General features: G+C 43.2%; 1 protein-coding gene across 1 annotated transcript in view; it reads right to left on the reverse strand.

The window, feature by feature from the left end:
• The window catches only part of Sms (spermine synthase), a 48,404-nt gene extending 35,437 nt beyond the window's left edge, over positions 1-12,967 (reverse strand). Inside the window, exon 1 of the mRNA XM_029473657.1 lies at positions 12,676-12,967. Coding sequence (XP_029329517.1) covers positions 12,676-12,724 — 49 coding nt within the window. The 5' untranslated portion in view covers positions 12,725-12,967. The remainder of the gene's footprint in view (positions 1-12,675) is intronic.
• Positions 12,968-13,347: the final 380 nt, after the last annotated feature.

The following is a 13,347-nucleotide window of genomic DNA, read 5'->3' on the forward strand; positions in this document are numbered from 1 at the left end:
AAAAAAAAAAAAAAAAAAAAAAAAAATTCTCTATCCTTTTATCTTGAATAGGTGTAAAATTTTATGGAATTACTTTTTCTGTCCTCATTCATTATGACAGTGTGAAGTTTTCTTTGGCCTATCAATATAGTGGATCAGATTTCTTTTTTTATGATAGTTTTTAATTATTGAAACATTCTTATATACCTAGATGAAGTTATTATTACTTGGTCTTTAAGTAATTGTTTTCTAAATTGCTGAATATTATTTGTTAAGGATTTGTCTACCAGTTTTAGAATATCTTTGCTTTTGGTATTAGAATACTGCTGGCTTCATAAATTTGGGAGACCTTCTCTTCTCTGCTATCTTCAAGAAGAGAATATGGCAACTGTTAGTTTTCTTTGAATGTCTGTTAGAACTCTTTAGTGAAACCTTGTAGCTTCAAGATTTCTTTGGCATTCTTAAAAAAAAAATAGTTTTAAATTACATTTATCTATGTTTTTATTTTTATTTATGTTATCTGGGAACTGTTTTCTACTCTGTGGGTCCTCAGAAATGGAATATGAATATTCCGGCGTGGTGGCAAGTGACTTTACCAGCTGAGCTAGCTCATCTACCCTTGGAGCTTTCACACTACAAATTAAGTTTTCTTTAGTTGTACAGTTGCTAAGATATTGCCCTTCTCATACTGAGCAAACTCTGACAGTGTTGCTGAAATATGCTCATTTCTTCTGTAAGCTGTCAAATGTGTGTCTGGATCAGGTTGTTCATAGTATTTCCCTATCCTTCTAGTGCCTGTGAGGTCTGTAATGTTTTTGTTGGTTGGTTTGTTTGCTTGCTTTTACCTAGTACTTTCCCACTATAGGTGTTCCGACTTTTTTTCTTTGTCAGCCTTGTTGGTTTGTCATTTCCCTACTTTTTTTTTCTTTTTTGGTTTTTCGAGACAGGGTTTCTCTGTTTCCTGGCTGTCCTGGAACTCACTATGTAGACCAGGCTGGCCTCGAACTCAGAAATCCGCCTGCCTCAGCCTCCCAAGTGCTGGGATTAAAGGCGTGCGCCACCACGCCCGGCTACTTTTTATTTTTTGATGAAACAGCTTTTATTTATTTCCTCTGAGGCTATTGTTTGTTTTTTTTCTTAAATTGGGAACAAAGGCTGGTGATTTAAGACTTTAAAATGGAGACTGTTCCCTTAAATATTCTCTATCATGAGATGGTTTTCACTAGTGGCAAGTGTTACTTCCATATACTCCATAAAATGCAGGCATCTTAGGTGACTGTTTTCTACAGCATTTAATTAATAAGTTGCTGACTTAAATACAGTAAATTATGGTTGTGTTATTTGAGCCTTAAGTTCTAAACAGTCACTTCTAGAAATTCAGATTGTCAAATTAGAGCTAAATGTCCTTGTTGATCAAGACTTTGGAGCTAGAAAAGATCTTAGACCCAGGGGTCAGCAAATTAAAGTCCTTGGGCCATATCCTGCTTAGCTACTCTGCTCTAATCTGACCCTCCAGCTAAGCATTTTTAAAGAGTTGTAAATTGTGGGTAAGTACAGAGACTTGGGCCTGATTTGCCTGCACCACCTGAACATTTTACTTTGTGGATCTTTACAGAAAATGTTTCCATATTCCTCTGCCTTGAGGTCACAGAGAGCCAGTAAGGTTGACTGTTTCTGAGTCATCTGGAAACATTCTGAAGTACAGGTTCTCAGGCCCCTCACATGGCCCTTTCCCATCTGGAATTTGTCACAGCATATGGCTCTGGTTTTGTTTAGATTGTTTTGACTTGTGTCCTTTGTCTTCTCTCTATTATTCTCCCATGGCATTTGTATTTCTCTCGCCTTCTAAACACTTGGAGGTCCACTGTGAAGGACCGCACCCAAATGTGAATTTTGCTAATTGTGCTGTGGGGGAGGCTTCCTGAGGGACAGTTCCAAAAAATAATATTTTTTGCCATCACAAAGTATATGTTCGAACTGTTAGATCTCTTTGAATGCTATTTCACTCTTGATTCACAGGCTGGCACATATACTTAGACAGAAATCTTTGAATTGTTCATGGAAATACAAATAGCAATATTAAGGACCTGACCTTGTAAGGGATTCTGTCCACTTAAAAGTTAAGTCAGTCCAGAGGCCAGGGTGTCAGCCCAGCATGTGGGAGGCAGAGGCAGGCTGATTTCTTTGAGTTCAAGGCTAGTTTGGTCTACATAGAGCTCCAGGCCAGCCAAAGCAGCATAGTGAGATCTTGTCAATACTCCTTCTCCTCTCCCTCCTCCTAATAGTAAAAGTAATAATAGTAGTAGTATTAATACTGTTAATGAATAGAAGCTAGATAGTCATGATGAAAAAGTGGCAGTCTTGTATTTCTTCTCTTGTGGTACTGAACCATGCCATCCATGGTCCGGTCCTTGCGCATGCTGTATAAGTGCTATGTCACTTGCTGTCCCCAACTGGGTTTTTTGGGGGAGGAGGGATGCTTTTCTAACACAAGTTAATCCTCATACCTTAGCTTCCTAAAATCCTGGGATTACAGGCGCGCACCACCAAGCCAGGCCAACCCTACACTTTTCTCTTGTGCCCCCTTTTCGATGAAGCTAAAGAGAATGATTACCACTCTCCTATCCCTTGAGCCAGCCTGAGATGTGACCTAATTATTTGTCATGTGGGCATGAGGGGAAGTGGTGACTGAGGACCTTTATACCTCCCAAAGAAGATACCAATGTTGTCATAAACAGTTGACTTGGGCTAGATCTTTTTATGTTCTTTTCTGCTTTCATTCTTTTCATAGCTGTCACCATAGTTTACTCTTTTTCTGAATGCATGCTGCTGAAACTGATGTATCACAGGATGACTTATGATCTTTGAGTCCTTCCTAGATATGTCGTATTGTTTTCTCAGTGTCAAATACAGTAGTTCTCAGTCTGTGGATCAGATCCCCTTTGAGGATCAAATGACCCTTTCACATGGGGTCAGTCACCTAAGACCATCTGAAAACACAGATATTGTGATATCACATGTAATAACATGATTTATAACAGTAACAAAATTACAGTTATGAAGTAACAGTGAAAAACTTTAGGTCAGCGGTCACCCCAATATGAGAAATTATATTAAAGGGTCACCACCACATTAAGAACACTGTGAACCTCTAGGTGGCCTAGGCCAGCCTGGTCTAGTAGTGAATTCTAGAAGAGCCAGGACTATACAGTGAGGCACTGTCTCAAAAAACAAAGGGAAAAAAAGATAAATTTACAGAAAACTACTTATGCAGTTTCTTTTTCTGTAGCCTCTTCAAGCCAAAATGTTTATTCAAAGAAAAACAAATCACAAAACATGTTAGCTTTTTTTTTTTACATTTGTTTGTGAGTAGGATGCCTTCTAGACATCAGAGGACAATTTGAGGGAGCTAATTCTCTCCTATTATGTGGGTTCCAAGGATTGTACCAGCTGAGCCATCTCACCAACTCAGTTATTTTGTTAAAAGTCTCACCTTACCATACTTTTATACCTCATACCAAAAGGAGTTAATGGCAAGCTCTTTCTTCTAACACCAAGACCACCAAAGCTTCAGACTAGACAAAGCAGACCTAGAAACGGCAGCCATTTTTACAGGAAGGCCTATGATCTTCATTGCTAACACCTCAAAACCAAGGCTAAGGCACTTAAGCTTCAGTATGAGATTTTCAAAGCTTCAACATTAAGTGCCATTATAAAACATGCCACTTTATAAAACATAGCTTCCCAAAGGCTGATCCAAGGCATCAGTCCTGAAAATATTTTTAAAGTTTCTTTTTAATTTATTAAACTACATTTAAGAAACCTTTATATTCAACTCTATTTTCTAAGGCCAGTAGAAAACTCTGGAAGGAAGGCCTGTGGGCAGGCACATCACTTAGCCTTGTTTGAACACTAAGACCTGTCTGAACTCCTGGAAGAGAGAATTTAGTGTAAGTAAAGCAACACCATGGACACTGATTGCCCAGGCTTCTCACTAGGGAATTTCCACTCTAGTTAAATTCCTGGGTTCAACTCACAAACCAACTTATTACACATCTTCTTTGGCCAGAACTTTCCAAATCTCTTGAATAAGCTAAATTTGTATGTTTTTATATCTACCTAAGCACCTTTAATAGCTAGCACAGTTCCAAAGTATTTAGTCCTAAATATTGTAATTAGTGTTAAGTAGTATCACTTGATGATCTTCCAAGCATTTTATTGATTATCCCACCCAACAGCGCAATGTTGTGTGATTTTGCTATCATTAATGCCTTTATAGAGAGGAAAGCATTGAGATGCATTTGTAAACTACACAGCTAAGATTCTCAGTGAATCTAAAAAAGCTATTGCCTCATTTGGGTTTGGGGCTTGATTACTAGTATAGCCTTGTCCTCAATGACTTCTCCAAGAAGACAGATGACACTATTGTTTTAATGAAATTCAGGGGCATCACACCATAGGGTAGCAGAATTTCTTCCTGAGTGAGATATGGAAATGCCTAGTTGTTAAGGGTTTAAAAGAGCATTTGTACATGATTTACATCCTTGGTTTGCAGACTCAGTTGACTTTTCTTCACTTCTCAAAAGAAGCAAGCTTGTAATTGAACTACCATGAAATGGTGGGTAGAGCTGCAGGGCTCACCAGCAGTTTTGGGTTACAATTGTAGTGAAATGGCATATTAAACACCCAGAATAATTACTGACTCCAAAAAGTCAAGTCACTCATAGCCATACTGGACAATTTTTTAAACATACAACCACAAGACAATATCTTTTAATGATGCCTTACTATGCAACCCAGGCTTGACATGAACTTGGGATCCCCCTACCTCAGTATCTCCACTGTCTGCAGATCACAGGTACCACACTCTTGCAAATGTCCAGTAGTTTAATAAATGAATCCTTAGCTACAAGAATTAGTTTAGTGTAGATTGGTTAGGGAGTTGCAATTAAATTAAAGATGGGCATCACTATTCTTTAAGATAGCAAATCCAAAAACAAAAGTACCAAGATCAAAGTTACTAAAGGCCTCAGGGCCGTAGCCTCAACTCCTAAGGAGCTGCCAATTCAAATACAGATTTTAATTGTATGCAGAGGAGATGAGAAGATTCCAAACTGGTAATTCCTCCAAGCAAAATCCAAACTGACTCTATTTTCTCAAAACAAACAAGACAAATTGCCTACCAGTTATTTGACTGGAAACTCCTCTCAATGGCTCATATGGGGCTTTAGTTGACTTGAAAAAGTACCTTTCCTCTATTGAGAGGGGAGGAGGAGGTTGTCAGTGCCTTGGTTCTGTTTTCAGCAGCAAGTGTCCCTCCCAAAGCATTTAAAACAAGAGAAAAGCATCCAATGAAAGCTAATAGAGGTGTCTTGATATAAAGTACAAATTGACTTTACCATGTGCTACCTCCATCAGCTTAAATGGAGATCAGGGCTAGAGAAATGGCTCAGCGGTTAAGAGCACTCACTGACTGCTCTTCCTGAGGTCCTGAGTTCAATTCCCAGAAACCACATGGCGGCTCTCAACCATCTGTAATGGGATCTGATGCCCTCTTCTAGTGTGTCTGAAGACAGCTGCAGTGTACTCACATATATAAAATAAATAAAATCTTTTTTAAAAAAAGAAAGAAATGTAGATCATGTAGAAGCATTATGGCTTTTTAAAAAAATGTTTCATACAATACACTTTGATCAAAATTTTAATTGTAGGCCCACAAAATAAATTCCCAGCAACAGGATTATTTTGGCTGAAGTCATTTTTTGTTGTTGTTTTGGTTTTCGAGACAGGGTCTCTGTATAGCCCTGGCTGTCCTCAAACTCGGGATCTGCCTGCCTCTGCCTCCCGAGTGCTGGGATCAAAGGCCTGCGCTATGAAAGAATCTTCTACAAATTCAGAGGAAAGAGAAGTTGATTTAAATAACAAAAAAGTTGCAACAAAGCAAATCAGACAAGTCAAAGAAAGGCAGATTCTAATCATGGCCCTCTTCCAAGCAGTCTATAAATCATTTCAAACACAATTCCCTTATGGTAGAAAACCTAGCAAAGTAGAATCAATGTCTTCCTCCAAAGCTGTTTAATTCTGAGACACCCGGAGCACCAAAGCAAAGTGAAAGGCTGGGTGCAGGGATTTCAGTAAAATCAAGAACTGGATAGGAATTGATCTTCTAGGCTGATAACTGAGTTTCTATTCATCCACAAGGTACTGAGGACCCAAGAATGTTTTGTAAACGAGAAAAGGAATCAAACGATCCAGCCTTTCTGCCAATGGAGACAAATGGTGAGACTGTGGCCAAGAAATAGAAGCCTGGAAACAGATGAGCGTGAATTTTGAGTGCCCTGAGCAGGTGCTCTCACAGAAAGACCCAAGGACAGGGCAGAGGAGGTTCTTGGGATAAAGTGTGTCAAAGTATTGTGATACAGTTGGTGGGACTGTCTTCTGTTTAGGGTTGGCTTCTTTTATATTATTGCTGTGGCCATCAACATCATCATCCTGTGCCTTTACAAACACTGGCCAGAAGAGGGAGTCGGAATCCCTAGAGTTGGACTTATAGACAATTGTAAGCTGCCTGGCTGAGAAAGCAGTAAAAACTCTTATTATTATTTTGTTGTTGTTGTTGTTTTGTTTTGTTTTGTTTTGTTTTTCAAAGACAGTGTTTCTCAGTCTCTGAGTAACATTTCTGGCTATTCTAAACCTAGCTCTGTAGACCAGGCTGGCCTTGAACCCCAGAGATTCGGTATCAGCGTGCTGGAATCAAGCATCTGAATTAACCCAAAGGAAGATGTTTATGATGCAAATTTAAGAAACACCATTTAAGAAGTTCATTGTAGGGTAGAACCAAAGCTTTCTTGCCCAGTCATCAGTCCCCCAAGGCTCTAAGGTTAAAGTCAAAAAGGCACAAATCCTTTGTGGAGGAGAAATGTAAAGGATAAGGTGCTGGTGAATCAGAAAATGGCTAAATATAATCAAGAGTGGCTAGAGCTTTACAATTTATTTTAGCTACTGGAGTCACACAAAGAAGGCATGGCTCCACCATAAAGTTGTTCACCAAAGCAAATTAGGAGAGCCACAGATTTACATAGGCTCAACAGGAAGTAATCCCCAAGCACTAGACAAGTAGCACCTAGGGGGAAGGTGGAGCGTTCCGTAACAATTTGCATGCAAAATAGATGCTTCCAGGAAGGAGTTTTGCTTATCACACTAATAATTGAAATGCCTTTAAGCCAGAATTTAGGACAATTACCGGTGTGGGCACTACTGAAATTTGTGGGCTCTAGTAGGCCTTTTTAGGTATCTTTAACATATTTATTAGAGTAGCTATAGCATAGCTACAGTCTTGTTTGATTTTGAGACAGGGTCTCAGGAATCCAAGGCTGAACTCACCATGTAATAGAAGATGGCTATTAAAGGCTAATCTTCTTGCTCCACCTAGTAAGTGCTGGGATTACAGGCACAGTGGGAGTAATCAACACAAGACTTCGTGTATGCTAGGTAAACTGAAGTCTCCAAGCCCATTTCTCCAGAAACCACCAAATATTTCCCTCACACTGTGGGGCATGGAAAAAATACCAATTGGCAATCACTACCTTAAAAATTAAGGGATTTGAGCCGGGCGTGGTGGCGCACACCTTTGATCCCAGCACTCGGGAGGCAGAGGCAGGTGGATTTCTGAGTTCGAGGCCAGCCTGGTCTACAAAATGAGTTCCAGGACAGCCAGGGCTATCAGAGAAACCCTGTCTCGAAAAAAACCAAAAAAAAAAAAAAAAAAAAAAAAATTAAGGGATTTGGCAATTAGGACAGCAGCAAAGGCCTTGCAATCAAATAGTTAATCTCACATAAAGGCTGTCAATCTCAAAGAGGATAGGTGAGGCATGAGTCGTCCCATCAGTTTGCAAGAAGATCTTGGGTTCAAGGCCATCCTCCACTGCACAAGCCCCTCTTCCCTCCCAAAACCTGGAAATCTCAATGGACCTAATTTATTGATACTTAAAATGTGGACTAGGCCTGCCAAAGGCACACAAGCAAGTAATAAGCATGCTTCAAATGTGTACTTTAAAGCAGAACCTGGACCTGGTAGGGGCACTCCAAGTAAAATAAAGGTGTGGGCGAAGCCACACTCTATTAGCATCTAGGAATTCACTCGGGGGCCAGTAAATTCAAACCAAAGGGCCTTTCAATTGGAATGGGTAAAAATACACCTATATTTTTTTTCACTAACTGAAAATCAGCATGTTCTCCCACTTATGTCAACTACTCACTCCTACCTGTTATAACCAATGAAATCAAATCTTTTATACTTCCAGCTGAAAATAGGGATTTTGTTCTGCAGTAGTCTGAACTTTTATGCTTACCAATTTGGTTCCTCGTGTTAGGCCTGGTTGGTGACCACACCTTTAATCCCAGCACTGAGGAGGCAGAAACAGATCTCTGACCTAAAAATGATTTCATTGCTTATAACAGTTAGGAGTAGTTGACATAAGTGGGAGAAAGTGCTGATTTTCAGTTAGTGAAAAATTATAGATCTGTATTTTTCCCCATTCAAATGCATTAATTCATTGACTTAAAATGTTTGTTATAGGCTGGGGATATGGCTCAGTGACACAGTGTTGCTTCACATGCATAAAGCCCTGTCTAGGTTGCATAAGCCCCTAGGTTCTATCCCTAGCACCACACTAAGAAGAGATGCAAAACCTACACCAAGTCTTTTCAGCTAAGTAGTCTATTCATATTAACCAAGATTTCTGTTTCAAAAGTAAAGTGTAGTCTGAATGACGCACATCATTCTACTTCCCTACAAAAAAACTGGTCCCAAAGGCAAAATGGATGGCATCAAGTGTATTTCCAAAATCACAATCCAGCCTCATAACTCTATAAAGGAAAGCTGTGCCTGGCTCACATATAAGCATTTATCACACAATTATTAGCATTTATGCACCTATGTCTAAGACACAGATCACTCCACCTCCCAGATATACTCAATCCAAGACTAAGGCATGTCCTCATTATCCACAGCTACATTTTAGAAATGGGGTGATTTGACTACATCACAAGGATTTTTAAATTCCCTTCCTTTCCAATAAAGGGGTGCTTGGTAAAAAAAAAAATCATAAGTAACAAAAAGAATCATAAGTAATCAGAAGTTTTTAAAGCTGACTGGCTAGCAAGACTCCAACAAGCCAGGAGAAAATATCACATCCTATACTCTACATACCCAGAGCCTTGATTAGGGGCTGGGACCAGAACAAGAGTATGTCCTCCACCAGTCCCCCAGATACTCAGGACTAATTTATTCTTGTTGGGTTGGAGCTGGGGGGAAAAGAGGGGGGAATCTCATCTTTCAAACCCTGAGATTAACACTCCTCAGAATTCAACACTTCACTTACAAGATGACCAAAGATGAGATTTGTTTTAGCAAAAACAATTTTCTGAGTTCCTTCATCAGTCAGACGGATAAATACTCTCTAAGTGGTTAGGTTGCAGGTAGTTTACCTTGGTAACTAGGTTAGACGGAACTGAAACAATAACATGGCTAAGGAGTTCCAGTTTAATTCCACTAAAATCACAGCATGGAACTGCTCCATTAGGAAGGATTACCGACAAACGGGAGGGGGAGAACATGCATTCAAGCTCCGCAGCCATTTGACTCACCCTTGAGTCACATCCAATACTTCCATGCCAAGAGGAATGCCTTTTGACTCACTATCAACAATTAAATGTTTTTAGAGACCTCACACATGGAGGGTTTTTTGTTTTGTTTTGTTTTTGTTTTTTGGGTTTTTTTACCAAGCACCCCTTTATTGGAAAGGAAGGGAATTTAAAAATCCTTGTGATGTAGTCAAATCACCCCATTTCTAAAATGTGGATGTGGCTAATAAGGACATGCCTTAGTCTTCATTTAATGACAGAACACTTTAAGAACTCCAGATTCCCAGCACTTGGGAGACAGAGGCAGGCAGATTTCTGAGTTTGAGGCCAGCCTGGTCTTCAGAGTGAGTTCCAGGACAGCCAAGGCTACACAGAGAAACCCTGTCTCGAAAAAACCAAAAAAAAAAAAAAAAAAAAAAAAAAAAAAAAAAAAAAAAAAAAAAAAGAACTCCAGATCTTACATACATTGATTTATACACAACACCTGAACACAGTGGCTTTTTTTTTCCCTAAAAAAATTTTCCCACTGTATCAGCAAAGTTTTCTTTGAGGGGAAGGGAGGGGATTGGGGGGTGGTAATCGAGACAGGGTTTCTCTGTGTAGTCCTGGCTGTCCTGGAACTCACTCTTTAGACCAGGCTGGCCTCGAACTCAGAAATCCACCTGCCTCTGCCTCCCATGTGCTGGGATTAAAAGCGTGCACCACCACTGCCCAGCTAAGGCACAAAGTTTTCCTTTGTATCATTAGGTGCAATCCTTGAGATAGGATCTCAGTCTATAGTCCAGGTTTGCCTTGAACTCTCCACCCTCTGCCTCCAGGGTATTGGGATTACAAGAATGTGCCACCTTGGGTCCAACTCAAAGCTTTCTTGTTTCTTTGTTGTATTAAGGATCCAACCAGGTTGTACTAGATTTAGATATAAAATCCAATTCAGTCTCTGACTCTGGGTGCTGAGATTAAAGGTCTACCAATATGACTGGCTTTAATTTTCTTATTTTTAATTAGGAGCAAAGTGTGAGTTAAAACATTAACAGCTAATGTTTGTCTCTTTTGGAGGAGGGGCGGGTCTAAACAGAGTTTCTTTATGCAGCCCTGGCTGCCCAGGAACTCGATTTGCACACCTTGAGTCTTGGCCCTCTCAAGAGCCTTCCTTTGAGCTTTAAGTGTGCGCTCACCCTTTATTCTCAGTGTTTAAACTAAGCTGAAGGTTTACTCTTCAGTGGAAGGGCTAGAATTTCTCTGACCCCATGCTGAGCTCACCTTCCCTCCAGCCTACTGGAAATGGGATGCTGGAGATAAAATTCACACCTTCCCAGCTGGGAGGCCTTGCTCTACAAAACAGTTGCTTCACATTCCTCCCCACTAAACTCAAGGTGCTAGAAGTCCCATTAACCAATCAGCCCTGTAAGCTGCCAAGATAACAGTAGAACCTTTGTGATCCTAACACACTCCTCCAGCTCCACCACCCAAGTACCACCTTATTCTCTCCCAACTGTCTCCCTTGCTTCCATCCTCACCTAAGAAAAGTGGGAAGTGAACGGTGCTACGTTTTTTTTAAACTCTATTCCGACCACCCAAGCACACTGGCTTACCTAACAACCCTCTAGTTCACCCGTACACAGTAAATGCCCTGAGTGTGCGCTGTCCCTTGCTTCTTGCTTTCTTTTCTTTTTTTTTCCCTCCCCGGACAAAAAAAAAAAAAAGATGAGGTTCCAAAACGTTACGAGATAAACCCAAAAGGCCACCCACAGAAGAGAATCAATTAGAAGAGGCAGACTGAAATCCAGGTTTTGCTCCAAATCCCCCCGATTTTATTTTTTGTGTTTACATTTATTGATCTTGTGAGCTCCGCGATCCTTTAGGATTGGAAGAAAAAGTACAAAGTGTGAGCTCAGAAGTTCAAAAGCAATTAAATCGGTGTTAAAAAAAAAATCCCAACAGAAAAAGCAGAGTGGAGTCCACGTGTTCCATTAATAGAGAAACCAGAGAAAAGGGAAGACTGGGGCACCACACTATGTGCGGATGATCTGGTAAGTGAAAGTCTGCCGCAGTCGCACGTTTAAAGGCCCAATCATTCCCGCCCACTGCGCCCATGCTTGATTCCCTCAAAGAAAAGAAGCCAGCAGTACATCCATCCCTACCCTTCAAAATTCCATCACGCAAAAAAGATTCTCCCAACCATTTCTGCCCAGACCAGGCTCAAATATCTGAGCCTCCCGGATTAGGGGTGATGGTGATGGTGGTGGCTCTAGTTCCCGCGCCCAAATCTCATCCCTCCCCACCCCCAATAATAATAATAATCGTTTCCTTTCTCTGCCCGCCGGGTCCCTTTTCAGAGGATCCTTCATCTTCTTAGATGGACTAAAAAAAAACCTTGCAAGCGCTGAGTGGCCCTGGTCTTCCTTCAACCCTCGCTGCCCTTAAGGGGAACCCCCCGACACACACACCCATGAGGGAAATTCAGCAGCCTGCCAGAACAGGAAAAGGTGGCGTGGGCAGCGGTCCCGCGCCGCACACACCCCTCGCTCAGGCCTGCCTCGCCCGCCGTGCCTCGAACGAGCTAAGGCGCTCCGGTACCCGCCTCCACCGGGGATCCGCCGCGCCCCACGGGCTTAAAGGGATTCCCCCCCAACAACGGGGCGTGGAGGGCGGCGAGCCCGCGTGGACCGACGCTCCAGGCCCGGAAGGGCGGGCGGGCGGTGCGGCTGGCACACACGGACGCGGTTCTCCCAGGCCCCGCAGTGCGCCAGGCTCCAGCTCAGCCGAGGACCAAACGCGGCGGGGAACCGCGGGGGCGCGGCGCGGCCTCCGCCGGTGCACGAGGGCCCGCAGCGTGCTCCGCGAAGCAGCCCGGCAGACGCAGGCGCCGCGCGGCCGTCCGCATTGTTCAGCCTGCCGCGCGCGCCCCGGAGGAGCCTGGTCCTGTGGCCTCGAGCCCCGCAGGCGCGGAGGGAACGGTCGCCCCGCCGCCGCTGTCGCTGCCGCTGCCACTGCCGCCGCCGCCGCCGCCGCCGCTGCGGCGCCCGTGCAGGTGGCGAGCGGCGCCCTCACCTTTGGCGCCGAGCGTGAAGTCGAGCGTGCTGTGTCTTGCTGCTGCCATAGTGTGGCGAGGCCCTGTGCCATGCCTGGGGAGGCGACCGCAGGAGACTGAGGGACCGCGCGGCGTGTCAGGCTGCGGGCCGGCGGGGAGTGCGCTGCGCCGGGGGAGGCCAGGAGTTAGGAGGTGGGAGGGGCCGCGGGCAAGCGACCCGGGGCGCGGGGGCGGGGCCGACCCGCCTCTTAGAGGAGGAAGCAGGGACGCCTCCAGCCCCGAACTTGAAGCGCAGGGTGTGAGGCCTCGCTAATGGTGGAATCGCGGGCGCTGGGCTCCCTGGCATGCGTCACCAATGGCCGCGCCCTGCGCTAAAGCTCTGGCCATGCTCTCCCGCCATTCGCCATCCGTTAGGAGGTCACCCAGCTTTAAACGGCTCAGCGTGACTTCCGGGGGGCCTCCCTATACACTTCCCCATATGCCTACCCCTCCTCCCCAAGCAAAAGCCCCAGTTACTTCCTGACCATTTGAAGAATATAAAATGCTACCACCCCTGTGGTCTTAAAGTACAAGCCTGACTTTTTCTTTAAATGCACGTGAACCCCACTGGGATTATTAACAACGTTTCTATTGGTAAGGGGTAGTATTTGAGAACAGAATAGAAGGCTCCTGGGCATTCAAGTAGCATACAT

This window comes from Mus caroli, chromosome X (genome assembly GCF_900094665.2).
Source record: "Mus caroli chromosome X, CAROLI_EIJ_v1.1, whole genome shotgun sequence".
NCBI classification, from domain to species: Eukaryota; Metazoa; Chordata; class Mammalia; order Rodentia; family Muridae; genus Mus; species Mus caroli.